The sequence below is a fragment of the Archocentrus centrarchus genome, chromosome 22 (genome assembly GCF_007364275.1).
Source record: "Archocentrus centrarchus isolate MPI-CPG fArcCen1 chromosome 22, fArcCen1, whole genome shotgun sequence".
NCBI lineage: Eukaryota > Metazoa > Chordata > Actinopteri > Cichliformes > Cichlidae > Archocentrus > Archocentrus centrarchus.
The window spans coordinates 15,188,015-15,207,142 of record NC_044367.1 but is presented as its reverse complement, the minus strand read 5'-3'; the positions used below and the strand labels follow the sequence as shown (position 1 = coordinate 15,207,142).

General features: G+C 39.0%; 3 protein-coding genes across 3 annotated transcripts; 2 read left to right on the top strand and 1 right to left on the bottom strand.

Annotated features, from left to right (window-relative positions):
* Positions 1–5,046: 5,046 nt before the first annotated feature.
* On the top strand, positions 5,047–7,657 carry LOC115773055 (platelet-activating factor receptor-like). The gene is given in 4 exon segments (XM_030719560.1): positions 5,047–5,067; positions 6,476–7,546; positions 7,549–7,596; positions 7,598–7,657. Coding segments are annotated over 4 exon segments (1,200 nt in total).
* A 4,871-nt stretch (positions 7,658–12,528) lies between these two features.
* Positions 12,529–16,458, top strand: LOC115772848 (platelet-activating factor receptor-like). Its single transcript, XM_030719259.1, has 2 exons — positions 12,529–12,661; positions 14,838–16,458. Exon 2 carries the CDS (start codon positions 14,858–14,860, stop codon positions 16,022–16,024), a length of 1,167 nt encoding a protein of 388 aa, XP_030575119.1. The 5' UTR covers positions 12,529–12,661; positions 14,838–14,857; the 3' UTR covers positions 16,025–16,458.
* Positions 16,459–16,712: 254 nt separating this feature from the next.
* On the bottom strand, positions 16,713–18,804 carry LOC115801341 (uncharacterized). Its single transcript, XM_030759111.1, has 6 exons — positions 18,716–18,804; positions 18,557–18,619; positions 17,478–17,759; positions 17,158–17,289; positions 17,046–17,073; positions 16,713–16,938 (listed from the first exon to the last, which is right to left on the bottom strand). The coding sequence occupies exons 1-6, from the start codon at positions 18,759–18,761 to the stop codon at positions 16,818–16,820; spliced, it is 672 nt and encodes a 223-aa protein (XP_030614971.1). The 5' UTR covers positions 18,762–18,804; the 3' UTR covers positions 16,713–16,817.
* Positions 18,805–19,128: the final 324 nt, after the last annotated feature.

Here is a 19,128-nt window from a genome sequence, read left to right as displayed (position 1 = left end):
GCATGTGAAAAGATTTTTACAGTGTATACCCAGCAATGGCACAGCATGTCTGGCACTCATGAAGGGCACAGCCACCGAAAACCTCTGCTGTCTTGTTCCACTGCCAAGCCATAATTACATCATTAAGGTTGGAGAGGCTCGTTAACCTTAATCTAGGAATTATACTGTGGCACCAGGGAGAAGAGGACGTGTTGTGTTGTGTGCTTGTACATAGGAGCTGGAATTAAACATTTACCACAGAGGGGGGGGGTGCTGCTTTGAACTACACTGAGTGAGAGTGGTGGTTCATGCAGTTCATAGAGGGCTATATAGAGTCTACTTGAAACATTCCCTTACAGTGCACTGTTTGAAACAGAGGAAGAGTCCTTTTATTAGTCTCTACCTCCATCATGTGGTTTAAATGCAGTATTGCCCACTTGTCTCAGCTGCTGCAAAGAAAGCAGCGTGATCTTCAGACTGTATTAACATACACTAAGTATTTACAGTACTCTTCACGAGTCTTGAGCCACCCCTCATTTCTTTATACTTTGCTTCCAAGAAGCCAGACTTTGTTTTGTAATTTTTTTAATTGGTCTTGAGCAATATTAGTTCTCCAGGTATTCTGAATTTCTTTAAAAGTTTTTCTTTCGGGATTGGTTGCTTTTTCATTTTCAGTCCAGTCCTTGTATCTGACCATTTCAGAGGAATGTTTGTTAAACCACTTAACACTGACCAATGAATCATTCAAGAATAAAAAAGGAACCTAAAAGGGATGAACCAGTGTTGTGTCCAATTTCAATTTGTATCTTTAGGCACTTTCATACTAGCAGCTTGTTGTAAAAACACATTTTGTTCCCATTTCTTTATTTGAAGCCATCAAAATTTGACGAATATAAAATATAATTTTTGTACCAAAATTCAATTCAATTTGATTTGATTTGATTGAGCTGCTCTGTACTGTGGTACCACATGGCATTGAAGAAGATAATAGTGGAGGAATTGTATCCTTAAATTTTGTTACAGCACTTTCAGAAAGTCATCTGCTGTAACGAAATTTAATCCTCACTGCTGTGTAATCCATTATTATAAATTTGAATGTTATTAAGAAATGATCAGATAAAAGAGGGTTTCCCGGGAATACTGTTAAATCTTCAGTTTCTATGCCATATGTCGGAACAAGATCCAGAGTGTGTTTAAAGCAGAGGGTGGGTTCATTTATACTTTGAGAGAGCCCAATTGAGTAATAATAGATTAAATCAGTGGTTCTTAAACTTTTTTCATCATGTCCCAGATGAAATCGTTTCACGCCCCATGCGAAGTGACTGCACAATATCTCTGTGTACACAGTAGGCAGTGGAGAGTTTCGCTAGTTGCTGTGCTGAAGTACCTGCTTATGTTTCCTTATTCTGCTGTAAGAATTAATCCGATGTTCAACATTTGTTGCTGTAACTTTTCTCGCATGTCTTCGCGCCCCACAGTTTGAGAAACACTGCATTAAAGGAAGACTTGAGAGTGCCATTTTCAGCATGTTAAAATCACCCACTATAATTATTTTTATCTGAACTGAGCAATAAATCAGATAAAAAGTCTGAGAAATCTGACAGAAACTCTGAGTAAGGACCAGGTGGACGATAGATAATAACAAATAAAACAGGTTTTTGAATTTCTCAGTTAGGGTGTACAAGGCTAAGAGTCAGAGTTTCAAATAAATTAAAACTCTGTCTGGATCTTTGGTTAATTAATATGCTGGAATTGAAGATTGCTGCTAATCCTCCTCCTCAACCTGTGTTTTGAGAAATCTGACAGTTAGTGTGACTTGGGGGTGCTGATTCATTTAAACTAACAAATTCATCCTGCTGTAACCAGGTTTCTGGCAGAAGAAATCAATATGTTGATCAATTATTAAAATATTTACTAATAGGGATTTGGAAGAGAGAGACCTAATGTTTAATAATCCACATTTAGCTGTTTTACTCTTTGGTGCAGTTGAGGATGTGATATTGTTCTTTCTTTGTGAATTTTTGTACTTAAATTATTTTTTTGCTGGTTTTTGGTTTTCTTTTTGGTGGTCTAGGAGCAGACACAGTATCTATGGGGATGTGGTTTTGGGGGGGATGGCAGGAGGAGAGAAGCGGCAGAGAGGCGTGTAAGACTGCAACTCTGCTTCCTGGTCTTAACCCCGGGTAGTCAGGTTTTGGGAGGGTTAATAAATTTGGTCAGATTTCTAGAAATGAGAGCTGCTCCATCTAAAGTGGGGTGGATGCCATCTTCTAACAGGACCAGGTTTCCCAATTATCTATAAAGCCTGCATTGTCTTTTGGACACCACTCAGACAGTCAGCAATTTAAGGAGAACATGTCAGTCCTGGTCCGATTGTGGAGGAGACCAGAGAAAGCTACAGAGTCTAACACTGTATTAGCAAAATTACACACCGATTCAGTATTAATTTTGGTGACCTCTGACTGATACAACCAGGTGTCATCCTTGCAGGCGTGAATGATTATTTTACCAAATCTACGTTCAGCCTTAGCCAGATTTCCTTCAGTGTCACCTGCTCTGGCCCCTGGAAGACAATCAGCTATGGTTGCTGGTGTATCTAGCTTCATGTTCCTCAGAGTAGAGTTGATAATAAGCAGTTGCTAAGTGCTGAAGAACTGGACTGACAGTCAGTGTCAACAGGTCTTATGGAGTAACAAATCCAAATTTGAAAATTTTGAATCAAATTGTCATCAATATGTATAGAGTAGGTTAGTACAGAGCTACAAGAGTGAATGTCTACATTCTCTTGTAAAACACGGTGGGGGGGTTTTGTTATAATTTTGGGCTGCATTCCAGTCAGTGGTATTGGGGATCTTGTTGAAGTTAATGGAATTATAAATAATGGAACACTATCAGTTATGGATTGGCTTCCCCAGAGCCCAGACAACAACATAACTGAAGCAGTGTGGGATCATCTTGACTGAGAACAGAACAAAAGGCAGCCAACATCCAAAGAAGAGCTTTAGTTGCCCTTCAAGAAGCCTGGAGAACTATTCCTGAAGACTGCTTAAAGAAAAAGCTGCCTAAGAGAGTTCAGGATGTTGTGAAGAATAAAGGTGGTCATACCAATTACTGACTTTCAAACTCATTGGAATTATAGACTTTTGCTAAGATAAGGTTTATTTGTCACATGCACAGTAATACACAGTGAAATGTATCTTGTACCTGCAGCTGATTGTAAGTAGTAAGAATATATAAATAAGAAGAATAAAAATAAGAAATATATCTTAGAAATATGTAAATAAGAATAAATATGTATGTCACACAAGCACACAAAATAATAATATATAAATATCTAGGGTAGAAATGTAAAATTATTGTCATTGGTATTTACACAAGGGTTACTGTCATGTTGGGCAGTGTGACAGGTGGAATTGGACCCCAAAAGCAGGCGTGAAGTAAAACGTCTTTTATTAACTGGACCACAACACAGAAGGGCATTAACCTTCCTGGCAAACAAAGGCTATAGTCCTGAACATAGCAAATCCTTGGCAAGACGTGAAACAAACTAACACACCACCACACAAGGGACATACAACAGTATCAACAACCTGACAAAGAACTGACGAAAACACAGACAATATATACACACACTTGGTAATGTGACAACGAGGAACACCTGGGAGGGAGACTCAGGAAGCTAAACACACTGCACAAGAAACAAGACACTACTAAAAAAAAACAGGAAGTGGAAACACAGACCAGGACTAATACACAAGAACTTGACTCAAGGACAGAGGGTAAACATTAACCACAAAAATAACCCACAACCAAAACATAAGCCAGGAATCAAATCAGGAACCTAACCTAAGAAAACCACATAACACATAAAACAGAATATCCCAAAGCAGACACAAAGTGCTAAATTTGTCACAAATGTACCACTGTCCCACATCTTTGATGTGTGATATTAGGAACGATGAAAATAATGATATTAAACTAAACATCAATCAAATCTGTATTTAAACTAGCTGATTAACTGTTATCATTCTGACAATAGCTCCAATCATCACTCACTGATGAGACAGAAACTTGTTAACTTAGATGCCTGGCAGCCCGTAAATTAATTACAGATATTAATGAAAAGTGTGATGCAGAAGTTAAAAAGAAAATAAAAACGCTGGTCAGAAACTTAAAGTGGCCTCATTTTAAATTTGGGGCAAGTTAAAGATGTTCTTGTGCTTGTGAGGGGCTAGATGAAGAGTGATTCAGATCAACCCCTAGGAGAGGAAACAAATTAAGGGTAGTGACTAAAATTGTAATAAATGTTTAATAATACTTAATAAAAATGTATTAAAAATAGATCAGCATATTTCATTTGAGACAGATCTGTGAACCAGCTGATGCAACTGTCCCTGGGAAATGTCTTTCCTCTGGGACCCAGGGATTCCAGAGAATATCTTAACTGCTGCTCTATGAAGTCACAGGCAAAAAACATTTTTTTTTGTGTGTGTGAAAAAAGACCTTTATAACATACATCACAATGACATCACAAAGTCTTTTTTATGGAAATTTTATATCAAACCAAGTCTGTGATCATTTAGTGGCAGTATTTTTTCATACATAGACTCACAATAATAACCCAATAATGTAATAACTTTAAAATAAGATAAATGTCATTTCATGTTTTGTATCGGCACGTCCCGGTCATTCTGCTTTTGAGAGCGTGTAGTGCGTAGTAGTTGAATCTTATTTCCTGTGTAGTGTGTGCTTCTGGGAGTTGTTTACTTTGTTGTTTACTAATGTTTTTATAGAAATACTGAAAATGTTGCGGCAAAGTGGGGGTTTTTCTTATGAAGAAGGAAATGACACCTCCTCTGTCTTGACCTTAGGGAACGCCCCCACTCACACTCACACATAAAAGCTCTCTCTGTCAGATAAATCTTTTCTGTTGCTCGACTGATCTTTTCTGTTGACATACTGAAGGAGATTAAAAACAGAAGAAGCAGTCAGGTAAGTGCACACTTCTCACCACCTTTTATTTGCAATTAACTACACTAAATAACTAACCAAAGTGAAAATTCTGAGATGTCGGTCAGTAAGTCAGTGGTGTTGGCATGTCTGCACTCGTGCTCATGTGGTGAGTGAAATGTTGTTGGAGTAGATAAGAAGAGCACAACATCTACAGCATGCAGGACCAGTAGAGTTATTCTTCTCTCAAATGGAGTGAGTGGAGAGTGTTTCTATACCAGGGAGTGCTGGGGCCAGGTGTTCTTAGCTTGGTATCTGCATAAAATGGCCAGAAGGCAATGTCTTTCTCATTATGTTCAACCTTAATGTAACCTCCAAAGCTATTCTTATTAATTACAGCACGCCAATATTAACACGATTAGCAAATAATGGACTAACATTAATAAAGTAATTAATTACACTTCATGAAGTCGAGGCTTCAGCACGTTTAAGCTGTCACAATTAAGCTGTCTCTGCAAGACAAATGCATGTTTCCTCCAAACAGGTTATGACAGAAACATGTCAGGAAGATGTTCAGAAAAAAATCACAATAAATACTGTCAGTTAAACCTTTTTCGAGCATGTTAAATTCACAACCTGGGATTTCTTTTTTTTTGTTAAGCATGTGTTTATTTCCTAGTAGGGATTACTAGGTTAACAAACAACTTCTCACAGCTCATTTACTGTAAGACGTAGCCTTCTTTATCATAATCGGGTATCACACTTCTTTTCTAGTAGTTCACACATTCGCCTACCAAGTGAAAGATTGCGTAACTGCACAGGGAGATTTTCCTTAAAAGTCTGTAGGTGTTTACAGTTTGTGCCAACATTCAGTGGGAGGTCCTTTACAGCAGGTTATAGTCCAAGAACCCCACACTGGTTAAACCACTTGTATATATTTTATTTCAGTCTTTGAATGAATTCAAGACATGTGAAAGAGATCAAAATCAGTACTTGAATAGCTTTAGCTTTGGTGACTTCTTGTTCTGTAACCATTTTATCTTCAGTGATGAACCTTAACAGTCACAAATCCACCCCAGTCTCCACCTCTTGGTCTGTAACTTTTTTTTTTTTTTTAATGTATGATTACTGTATGACTACAGTATGACTACAGTATGACTATTTACAGTAGTCATACAGTAAGATGCAGATTCATGTGTCCTCTCATCAAAAATATTGGCCTCTTAAAGACACATGTTCCTTAGAGCTTAGTAAGTGGGTAGTAGGAAGGTTATCTGATATCTGAGTCATAATTGGCATTTCATAGAGAGTGCTGAGATAATCTGTAGACACAGTATGTCAGCTTGATAGCACCATATCTGGGGGAAACAGTCACAAAACTTTACATGGACCAACATCTTAATAATTTTATGCTTCTTTTGTTCCTGTTGCAAGATGGCCTGCAGTGTACTAAGCTATGAACTGCAGACTCAAAAATTCTATATTGTGATTGGATATTGTACTGATGATAATACATTTTGTCTCCCACAGACAATCACTCAATCAGTTGCTGACAACCATGGCCAGTGTGGAGTCTGCAGACAGTAATTCCACTACCTTCCTGGACTCTGAATTTCGTTATGTGCTCTTCCCGGTTTTCTACACCATCTTCTTCATCCTGGGCTTCTTCGCTAACCTCTACATGCTGTTTGTCCTGCGCTGCCTCCGTCAGGCCAAGGCCATGGGAGAAATCCACATCTACATGACCAACTTGACCATCGCTGATCTTCTGTTCGTGTGCGCTCTTCCCTTTTGGATTAGCTATTATATCCATAAGGGAGACTGGAAGTATGGAGACTTCATGTGCCGGCTGATGGGCTCCTTCTTTTTCATCAACAACTACGGCACCATCCTCTTCCTCGCAGCCATCAGCATCAACAGATACTGGGCGGTCACTCGGCCTCTGGACGCAGCCTCGTCAGACCACAGGGTTCGTGGAATCATAGTTTGTGTTTCCATCTGGGTGTTCGTTCTAGCCATGTCTGTGCCTTTTCTGGTGAGTCCAGGGGTCAATGAAAACTTTAAAAACAACAACGTCATACGTCGCTGTTTTGAGGGCTACCAGAATGAAACTACTGATAAGAAGCAGACAGTGGCTGTCACTCATTTTTTAATAACTGGATTGTTTTTTGTTGTCTTTTTACTTGTTGTGATATGCAATTTTCTTATTGCTCGAGTCTTAGTTTCTCAAAATCCTACCCTGTCAGTAATTCAGTCTTCAGCAGCTCTGTCCAAAAAGTCCACTGTATCCTCCACACTAAAAATACCCAGAGGGGTGAAACGGAGGGCTCTGCAGATGTTGTCAGCAGTGGTGGGAGTGTTTGTTCTCTGTTTCCTGCCCCACCATGTAGTTCAAGGCCCCTGGGCTCTGGCGGTGCTGGAGATTGAAGAAGGCTTCGGCCACGTGAACTACAGTAGGGCCACCCGTCAGGTGCTGAATGATGCTCATCAGATCACCCTGGTTCTTATGGGCCTCAACTGCATTTTGGATCCTGTAGTTTATTATTTTGCCACAGGGAAGTTTAGAAGAATCATCACAGCCCACATTAAAAAGTTAATCACCACATTCACAAAAATGCAACTCAGAGCTGCCACTTAACCTGGCCTGCAGCATTTATTTGGGTCCTGGCTTGGAAATCAGAGGCCCCATGGGAAACCCACACAGGCATGGAGACAAGATGAAACCTGATATACTGAAAGGACCTTGCTGGATATTGTAGAAAATATATTCAAAAACAACACTGGTGCTGCTTTGAACTACACTGAGTGAGAGTGGTGGTTCATATAGTTCATATACAGTTCTATACAGAGTTGTATAGACCCTACTTGAAGCATTCCTACTGTGTACTACAGAGGAAGAGCCCTTTTATTAGTGTCTACCTCCACCGTGTGGTGCCCATGCATTGCCTACTTGTCTCAGCTACTGTAAAGAAAGCAGTGTATTCTTACTATTTTAACACACAGTAAGTATTTACAGTACTATGTAAGAATATTGAGCCACCCCTCATTTCTTTATATTTTGTTTCCAAGGTCCTGCGTAATAGATCTTCAGACTTTTTGAATGCCTTTGAAAGTTTTTCTTTGGATAATGCCTGCGTTTTTGCTCATTTTCAATGTTGTCCTCATACTTCACCATTCTCACATTTTTTTTCACACTTCTTTAGTTGAATCTCTGAAAATTGCCAAAGCTAACACGGTGTGAAGGTGTTTGCACCAAGAAGGTTATTCCCAAAGAACTATTATCCAAAAACTCATCTTGTCTTGGCAGAGTGTCTGTAAGAAATCTGGGAAAACAGGACAGGCATGGCAGGCCTGAAATAGTATCTACAGTATCTGAAAGTCAAGAAATTGGAACAAATCCATCAAAGACCGGACACAGTATGTTAGAGATGCATCTGGCCCTTCAGTAGATCCATTTACTGTTCAGAGAAGCCTCATCAGAAATGGTCTCAGTGAAAGGGTGGCTGTCAGGAGGCAAGAGGAAAGGAAACAGAGAGAGCAGGCTGACATTTGCCACATTACAGAAAAACTGGACTGAAAATCAGTGGAATCAGGTCTTATGGACTGATGAATCTAAATTTGAAATTTTTGGTTCAAATTATTGCCATTAGGTGATATCTATAAAACATGGTAGAGACTGTCATTGTTTGGGCTGCATTTCCACCAGTGGTGTTGGAGATCTTGTCAAATTGATGGATTTATAAATGCAGAAAAACATCTGGAAAGCATCTGATCTGACTTTTTTTTCAGCATGACAATGATCCCAAACAGACTGCCCAATTCAGGAATTACATACCTGGATAAAAAAACATGCAATGGACCACTATCAGTCATAGATTGGCCTCCCCAGAGCCCGGACCTCAACATTGTTGGAGCAGCGTGGGATCATCTTGACTGAGAACAGAACAAAAGGCAGCCAACATCCAAAGAAGAGCTTTGAATGTCCTTCAGAAAGCCTGGAGAACTGTTCCTGAAGACTGCTCAAAGAAATTACAAGAAAGCCCCCAAAGAAAGTTCAGTCTGTGTGGGAGAATAAAGGTGGTCACACCAAATATTGACTTTGAAGTTTGTCAGAATTGTACAGACTCTGTTTTTAATCATACACTGTATAATGCTTCTCACCTGTCTCACATAATTTTTTTCTTATTTCTTCATCAGAGGATCTTATTGCCACTCATTTTCTCAGCTGATTCCACCTGATCACACTTTTTTTTTTTTTAATGAAAGCACTCCCTTTCACTCACCTTTTCATATTTGTATGAAGGAATTCTGGTTTGGCAAGTTTTTCCTGTCTGTTATCCTTGTAATTTACTGGAGTTTTTGTGAATAAAAACTTTTTTTTTTCAGAAGATCTATGCCTTTATTAAATTCCTGCATTCTGATCAGATGCTCACAATGATGACTGGCCTTTCCTTCAAGATCGCCCACTTAAAAGAGCTACTAGATGAAATTTCTGTTTAAAATTGAACGCATCAGTAATTCTAGGCAAATAATTTAAATTCTATCATAATAAAGCACTCTAAAAAGTGTAATTCTGCAGAACACATTTAAATAATATCATTTGCTTCTGATGCTTTACCAATGAAACCTTGACTTTATCTAAACAGTCTCTGCAGGGATTCCTTGAAACAACCCTTACCGGTAGAACAGTAGTCCACAAAGCACTTGGTGCTTCTCATTATAGTCATTGTTTGGGGCACATGGTAATAACTGAGGGCAACTCAGACAGGTATAACAACATTAACCATGATGACATCTCAAACTGTGGTGGAAGGAGCAATAAAAAAGATCCTACTCTGATGCCTGAGCAAGAAACTGAATCTACAAAGTGATGGTGGCAAAGGCAGAATGTGTGCATTTTGCCACATCATTTTTATAGTGTTATAACATCAGGTGAAGACAGGGGGACAAAAAAAAAAGTGGTGTAGGATGTGGGATATAAGGAGCAATGAAAATATCCTAATGATATCAAACTAAACATCAGTCAAATCTGTATTTAAACTAGCTGATTAACTGTTATCATTCTGACTAATAGCACCAATCATGATCATTAAATTAGATGCCTGGCAGCCTGTAAATTAATCGCAGATATTAATGAAACACGTGATGCAGTTAAAAAGAAAATAAAGACACTGCTCAGAAACTTAAAGGGACTCCAATCCAGGAAGAAACATTTTGCATCTTTAAATCACAGAAGACTGTTTTCAAAATTTGCTTTATTTGGATAATGATTTATTATTGCTTCTAATACTTCAAACAGAATCCTTAATTTTTATATATGTATTTGTAGATCATTTATTTCTATAATGGTTGAGTTTCCATTCCCTCAGCACGATACTTTAATGTATTAGGGTGACTCTATAGACCTCCACACACTGCAGTTTGAGAAAGCATCAGAACACAACATGGACAAATTAAGAAACAAACGTGATCAGCAGTGTGACATATTTACATTTTTTACCCTTGTAGAGCAGGGCATGGGGCTTTGATTCCCAAGAACTATTTGACGCTTCTTTCTAAAGAAAAAACAAATAGGGCACAGGGAACAATGCCAAACAGAGAATTCAGCTGCAAATTCCCCAAACGCCACCAAATAAGGTCACAATCTGGTGATTCACAGAGTTTACAGAGGAATAAAACATTACATCTATCTATCTATCTATCTATCTATCTATCTATCTATCTATCTATCTATCTATCTATCTATCTATCTATCTATCTATCTATCTATCTATCTATCTATCTATCTATCTATCTATCTATCTATCTATCTATCTATCTATCTATCTATCTATCTATCTATCTATCTATCTATCTATCTAAACTAAATGTTTATAATACTTGTTTTAAAGAGTGGGTGGTGGTGGTTTGTATCAAAAGACTGTGAGCATGGAGAAATCCAGCTGTTTCTTTTTTCACTCACTGTTTAGTTATTTGCTTTCACTTTCTCCAGCTGTCGGTTCATATTTAGGCACCAAAACTAGTTTTAGAAAAAGGCTGTTTGGACTTGAGTCTGGTCTCACTGTTGCTTGCCACTGGAGCAATGCTGAAGGACAAGTATTTGTGAAACCTTCATTACAAAATGTATTTTATCAGTTGGACTTCATATATAATACACAATTTAGAAAACATATTTTACGAGACAAACTAATTACATGAATATTACCGGATTATTAACAATAATTGTTAACAATAAAGTAACTATTTAGAAAAGGTTGATTGACTATCAGTTTCTAAAGTGCTAAAGATAAAATGAATGGCTGTAGATGGAAGAATCTGGTTAGTTAGATGTACTGCGTCTTTTGTGCTTTCCTACTGTTGACATTATGCTGACATGATTCATATTCCAATGTTAGATAGATAGATAGATAGATAGATAGATAGATAGATAGATAGATAGATAGATAGGTAGATAGATAGATAGATAGATAGATAGATAGATAGATAGATAGATAGATAGATAGATAGATAGATAGATAGATAGATAGATAGATAGATAGATAGGCAGCGCTCTTAATCACAGGGATGAGCATGTTTGGCACAGAATTTTGCACCAGCTGACCCTGCTGACGCAGCCCCCCCCATTGGGGTTTGCGTTTCCTCTGCAAAATCTTTGGGGATTTAGAGCTTTTAAAGCACCCTAAAGGCCATTATAATACGTTACTAAATAAACTATCTGTGCAGCGTACCTTCAGCCAAAGAAGATCCACAATTCATGAATCATTGCATTGCAACATTTTTTTTTGTATTGCTTGAACAGATATACGCCACCATTGCAATAAGAGGGATGTGTAACTGTTGTGGTCCTTCGATGGGTGTACCCCCTCATGTGTATGGTGCAGAAAGGATGGCGCAGCGACACAGGACTTGGTCTTACTCCGGTTCCCTCTCCAGCTTGGGTCCTTTTTAGTTAACAAATAACAAATATAAAATACTTTTTAACATCAGAATGTTGGTAAAATCTTTTTTGTTTTTTTAAATAAAAAAAGTAGTTGAAATCATGCATGTGATATTACATTGTGGCAGTATTTTTTCATATATAGACTCACAATAGCAACCCTCAAAAACTTAAAAATGAACAAATGGTACGTTTTACGCATCCTATCAACATCTCCCAGCCATTCTCCTTTTTAGGACCCATTTGTGAGACAGACTGGGGACCTACCCACGGTGCGCCTGTCTCTCGCTCCAGTCCTTCCCTGGGGCTAAACTGGATGAGATGGATGGAAGGACCAATTTCCTGTGCCGCGCGTGATACCTCATGTCTCTAAGTGCCCCCCTTGCTGCCTTTAATCAGCCCCACCCAAGATATTTCAACAACCTGGATATTTTCCTGATTGTTCCAAGATACATGTACTTCTTCAGCTGGTGCGCATTGAGCTCTGTACCCGCATCACACACGTGATGCTTCTATGAATCGCATAAAAAGTTTTAAAACTCCAATATTGCAGCAAAGTGGGCGTTTCTTTGCGTTTTCACGAGGCGCCTGCAGTTGTGCGGGTTACGCCATTCGGGTCTTTCCTAAGAAGGCTCAGATGGCACCGCCTCCGTCTTGACCTGATGGAACACTCCCACTAACACAGTTACACTCACGCACAAGCACCCTCTCTGACAGATAAGGCGCATTCTTGCTGAACTGAAGCTGTGAATCCACTGAAAGTGTTTACATACTAATAACAGAGGAAGCAGTCGGGTAAGTGCGCAGTTTTCTCCTTTACTCGTCTTCTTATATGACAAAGAGAGGATATGGATAGATCAGATGAAGCCTACTGCAAAGTGTGAAGCTGATGTAGGGTTGCGGTGTGTTATATTAAAGAAATCACTCAGTGCCACGACCGGCTCAAAAGCCACAAACAACAAATAACAACAGGTGATATCATTGGTCGACTGAAAAACAAAAACAAAAACACAAAACTTTTAATTTGAAATGAACAAAACTAAAAGTGAAAATTCTGATATGTCGGTTAATAAGTCAGTGGTGTTGGCACACCTTCATGTGCGCTCATGGTGAATGAAAGAATATGACAGTGAATGGTTTAATCAAATGAAAAATGTTTGTTTTTGCTGAGCATGCTTTATTAATTTCTTAGCTTGATGCTTCACAGGTTAAAAATTTGGAGGACGAAACGTTAAACTTATGTCCCTCCCGAGGCTGTTCTTTTTAATTACAGCAGTAATTAACTCACTAACATTAATAAATTACACTCTATGACGTCAGTAACTGAAACACAAAAAAGCAATATCTGTTCCTAACTTGCTTCCTTACAGCTGGTTTTGATACAACTGCTGCTCTAAACAAAACCATTCATAGGGAAACCTCTGGGTTTTTTTCCCCTCTTTTTTTTCAGCGCTGTGGACTATGCTGGGTTTAATTTGACCTCTTTTAATAGGTGATTTGTGACAATACATGTGTTTAATTTACATTCCTGAACAGGTTTTCAGTCATTTCTGGCTCAGAAGTAACCATTTAACAGGCTTCAGCATGTTTTCGCTGTCACAGTTAGGTGTGCGCTGGAATATTTGAAAAGATCTGTGTAAGACATCTGTTTCCTCCAAGGGTACATATCCACAAAAAAGCACAATAAAAACTGTCAGTTAAATTTTTTCAAGTATGTTGATTTTTTTTTTTTTTTTTTTTTTTTAGCAGCAGAGATTATTTCCTAACAGTAGGGATGTGTCAGGTTAACAACTTCTATCGTAAGCATGTGTCACATTTTTTTCTAGTGGTTCACACATTCGCCTAACAAGTGAAACATTGCGTAACTGCACAGGGAGATTTTCCTTAAAAGTCTGTAGGTGTTTACAGTTTGTGCCAACATTCAGTGGGAGCTCCTTTACAGCAGGTTATAGTCCAAGAACCACATGCTGGTTAAACCTTTGAGCTTTTGCATGACTTTCTGTTTTGATTCTGACACTTGTCTTTGAATGAATTCAAGCCATGTGTGAGAGATCAAAATCTGTACTTTAATAGCTTTAGCTTCGGTGACTTCTTGTTCTGTAACCATTTTATCTTCAGTGGTGAACCTTAACAGTCACAAATCCACCTCAGTCTCACCTTTTTGATCTGGAACTGGTTTTTTGGTATGTAGTCTAACCATAAGATGCAGATTCATGTGTCCTCTCATCAAAAATATTGGCAGATACCTGATTCATAATAGGCATTTCATACAGTGTTGAGATCATCTGTAGATATATGTCAGCTTGATAACACCATATCCATGGGAAACATAGTCACAGAACCTCACATGAAGTCTTTGTTCAAATATGGGTGTGGTCCAACATCTTAATAATTTCATGCTTCGTTCCTCTTGCAAGACGGTCTGTAGTTTATAGCTTAGTGTACTTTTGTGTTTATATACATGCATGACATATGTTAAGTGACATGATGACTGTGTTCAGTTTGTTTACAACTGCTCAATTATTTCAGAAGAGTTGTTCAAATAGCAGTAAGAAACGATTTAATGCAATATTTAAGCTAATGAGCTAAAAGAGCTAAAAGAGAGAACACAAAAAGAGGAGATGAAAATGTGAAAACAGGCAAGAATGGGAAAATAAAGTGGGGTTATGTACAAACATACATGTAAATAAATTAATTAAACAGTTAAAATGTCAAAGAAGGGACATAACGTTTGACTGGCAAAGTTCTCCTCTAACGTACCCTGCCTTTGTCTTCTGCATCAACGCTCAGAGTAAAACTCTGACTGAGTCCGCAGCTCAAAAATACTGTATTGTGATTGGACAACTTAATAATTTCATGCTTCTTTTTTTTCTCGTTGCAAGATGGTCTGCAGTGTACTAAGCTGCAGACTCAAAAATTCTATATTGTGATTGGATATTGTACTGATGATAATACATTTTATCTCCCACAGACAATCACTCAGTCAGTTTCATGACAACCATGGCCAGTGTGGAGTCTGCAGACAGTAATTCCACTACCTTCCTGGACTCTGAATTTCGTTATGTGCTCTTCCCGGTTTTCTACACCATCTTCTTCATCCTGGGCTTCTTCGCTAACCTCTACGTGCTGTTTGTCCTGCGCTGCCTCCGTCAGGCCAAGGCCATGGGAGAAATCCGCATCTACATGACCAACTTGACCATCGCTGATCTTCTGTTCGTCTGCGCTCTTCCCTTTTGGATTAGCTATTATATCCATAAGGGAGACTGGAAGTATGGAGACTTCATGTGCCGGCTGACGGGCACCTTCTTTTTCATCAACGGCTACGGCACCATCCTCTTCCTCGCAGCCATCAGCATCAACAGATACTGGGCGGTCACTCGGCCTCTGGACGCAGCCTCGTCAGACCACAGGGTTCGTGGAATCATAGTTTGTATTTGCATCTGGGCGTTTACTCTAGCCATGTCTGTGCCTTCTCTGGTGAGTCCAGGGGTCAATGAACACTTTAAAAACAACAACGTCATACGTCGCTGTTTTGAGGGCTACCAGAATAGAACTACTGATGAGAAGCAGAAAGTGGCTGTCACTCATTTTTTAATAATTGGATTGTTTTTTGTTGTCTTTTTACTTGTTGTGATATGCAATTTTCTTATTGCTCGAGTCTTAGTTTCTCAAAATCCTACCCTGTCAGAAATTCGGTCTTCAGCAGCTTTGTCCAAAAAGTCCACTGTATCCTCCACATTAAAAAGGCCCAGAGGGGTGAAACGGAGGGCTCTGCAGATGTTGTGGGCAGTGGTGGGAGTGTTTGTTCTCTGTTTCCTGCCCCACCATGTAGTTCAAGGCCCCTGGACTCTGGCAGTGTTGGAGATCGAAGATGGCTTCGGCCACGTGAACTACAGTGGGGCCACCTGTCAGGTGCTGAATGATGCTCATCAGATCACCCTGGTTCTTATGGGCCTCAACTGCGTTTTGGATCCTGTAGTTTATTATTTTGCCACAGGGAAGTTTAGAAGGTTCATCACAGCCCACATTAAAAAGTTAATAAAGGGAGAAGGATGCTCTCAAACAATCACCACACAAATTTCCATGGACAGCGGACATCGTCTGAGTCAGAGACAGCAGAGCGAGCACCAACCGTCCAGAGAGGAGGGATTAAAATAACTTTAATATAAGTATAAAATCTGTATTTCTTACTCGTGTGTTACATTCTCATGCTGATGGTAAAGATTACAAACAATAAGGCATTGAGGTACACACCTCTGGGACTATAAACAGTTTAATTTCATGTCATGCACGTCGCCATCTGAATTGCGGCAGAAATTGCTACACTTCCTGTGTGAAGAAGAAACTGAAAAGCAGAAGTTTTGCAGTTTGTACTTTGTTTCTTTAACATTCTACAGAGGGATAGTTTCACCTGATGATGACATCAGGAACATCACGTGAATCTGACTTTTCATTTATGGCTTATGGTAGAAATCTGATGATTCACTGAAACAAACAGAACTACTGCCTGTAACTATGGACCTATTTACTGTATGTGTGTGGAACTGTATTTTGTATTTACTCTGAGCTTTTGATTTTTTTTTTCTATTAAGTGGAACAGTTTTGTTATCTTTTATTTTACAAAAAAAAAGAAAAAAGAGTTGACCTTGCAAAATCATTTGTATGTGTTTCATTTGCTGCATTGTGACACTTATCACATATCAAGGAGGAGGAAAGTACCAGCTTCGAGCCAATAAGAAAACATGCAAACAACATCGCCTGCCTAGAAGCGGTCAGCTGTGGGCTTTTAACCACATTTATAATGTGATAGCTTCTGTGGAACAGATACAATCTAAAAAGTGTCAGGAAGTGAATGTGCTAGCAAGCTTCATATAACAACCCCCATGACAGAGCTCTTATAAAACGCTCCTCTTAATTGCTAGATTTTTTTACTGCATATCTCCATCTCCTTTTATGGCAGACTTGAGTACACATTATCCCCGGTCATATTGGTGGGATCCAGATCGACGTAGTATTGGTTAGTGCTTGTGTAGTTCATGTACACATCTTTGTCAGGTTGCGGCAAATCTCCCCTAGTGTAAACAGAAACATCATCAGTCTGTGAATAAATGCAGTCTAGCTTATAGCACGAGTTAAAGTGCATGAGTGACCCGTGTGTGATTCTTCTCTCAAGACTTACTTTGATGTCATTTGAGGTCCCGGAAAACCTTTAAGAAAATAAATGAAAAGGATTCACAAAACATTTGAATTCACATTTAACCCAACAAGAAGAGCACAGCGGTGATCGTTACCTTTGGCTGCAGTGTTGGAGGTGGCCGGTGTTTGACCAGGTTTTTGGAAGCCCAGCCAGAAAACCACAGCAATGATGAGGATCAAGCTCAGAAGGGAAAAGAAGAAGGCAGCTATTCCTAAATTCTCTCCAACTAGTGGGATTTGAGGAAACAACAAGAAAGGGTTTAAACTTCAAAGCCACATGACACACACACACACACACACGCGCGCGCGCGCGCGCAAGGATTTTTGTTATATTTGAAAATAACTTTGATGCATTTAAGGTCACGCGTGTCTTATTTTTAGTTTAGCTGTGAAGTGAACCAAACAGGTTACCAACCTCTTGCTTGCACTGAGATGATGTAGACTGTGTGGGTATTGTTTGTGCATTTTTGTAACATCTGTCTCTTAGCGCAGCAGCGGTACTCCCCACTCTGCTCCGGCTTGGTCAGGGTCAGTTCCTTGCCGCTGCCCACTTCTTTCCAGGTCTGATTTTGCTGATGCTTCCAAGACCAAGTCACAGATTCCGATGTGGTGGGAGTGCTGCAGTATAGGCTGATTTTTTCACCTGCTGCAACAGGATAGTTTGGTATGGCAACTACATCCAGAGGAGGAATGGTTTCTATGGAATACAGTGCAGAAAGAAACAGAGAAGGAAGTTGAGGTAAAACAGTAACGTTTCAACGCGGGACACTGGTGTTGCATGCTGGATGTGTATTTATAAACTGTTGTCAACCACAGTAGTGATATAGTTCTACAAATAGCAAAGCTGGTCTGTGCGATTCACTTGAATCGCCCATTCATTGACGTCAGTGAGCTGGTTACTTCTACTTTCTTTTGTGCCTCTGTAGAGTTGGCTTTTTTTTTTTTTGTGAAATACTCAACAAACGTACAAATTAATAAGAAGTGCAGCAGGTCATGGTGATAAAGCATGAGTCCTAATTACTTAAGTGATCCTCTGGCTTTTAATGCAGTGCCAATTGCATAGCATAGTTGTTAACCAAACTCAGTAAAATAGTTCAGCTAATATCTACTAAAATGAATGGCAAATAAAGTGTGCATGATCTCACAGGATATATTCCAACAGCTTGTATTTTATATTTAAATATGTGAAAAACTATTAAGCTGCTATGAAATTTGGTTTGCCCAAAACAGGATGATCTTTCCATTAATCATCTGGAATAATTAGAATTTCTTGTGTAATACTTTGGTTTGCAATCAGCTTCTGCTATACATAATGTTTAGTTTAATGATCAAATGCTAAATGATAAGAAGCATGTAACCTGTTATTATTCAGCTCAAAACACTGAAGTACACAGCAATGTTCTGTCTCATAGAGCCACCAGCTTGCAAGTTGCTAGTCTTAAATTCAATCATTTCATTCAATCGAGTTCTCCAAAAGTTCATGGTTGGTATTACCTCTTGGAGTCACTGCGGTTGTTGTGGAATGAGTGGAGTACATACTCTGAGCCTGAGATTTAACTGCAAAGACAACAAGAGGCACAAATAACATGACAAAGCATTTGAAGCCCACTTTCTAGATTTTATTTTGAAATTCACTAGAAGAAAAGTTCTTACCTGTTCTCTCAAATAAAATAAAAAGTAGAATTAAGCCAGGCAGCATGTTGTTTGAGATGAACAAGAAGCAAATACTGCAGCTTGCCTCAGGCTATCAGGTCGGAAAAATGATTCACAGTGTTAAATCAAAGCATAGGTGAAACTAGAGGAAGTATAAGAGTGGGAAACCGACAAAGAGAAGTTTAAAGTTCCTTTTTACTGATGATAAGAAGAAAAGAGAGAAATAATAATTACACTCCCCAATTATCCATACTGAGGAAGCAGCGTGCAGTGTTTCCACTGCCTGGCATGAGAATGAATGGCAAGGTGAGCAAAAACAAAACAAAAAATGACTGAAAAAGCTGAGCAGAATGACAATTAAATAGACTGGCACTTTCTACCACAGGTCTCACTGATATAATCAGATGTGTGGA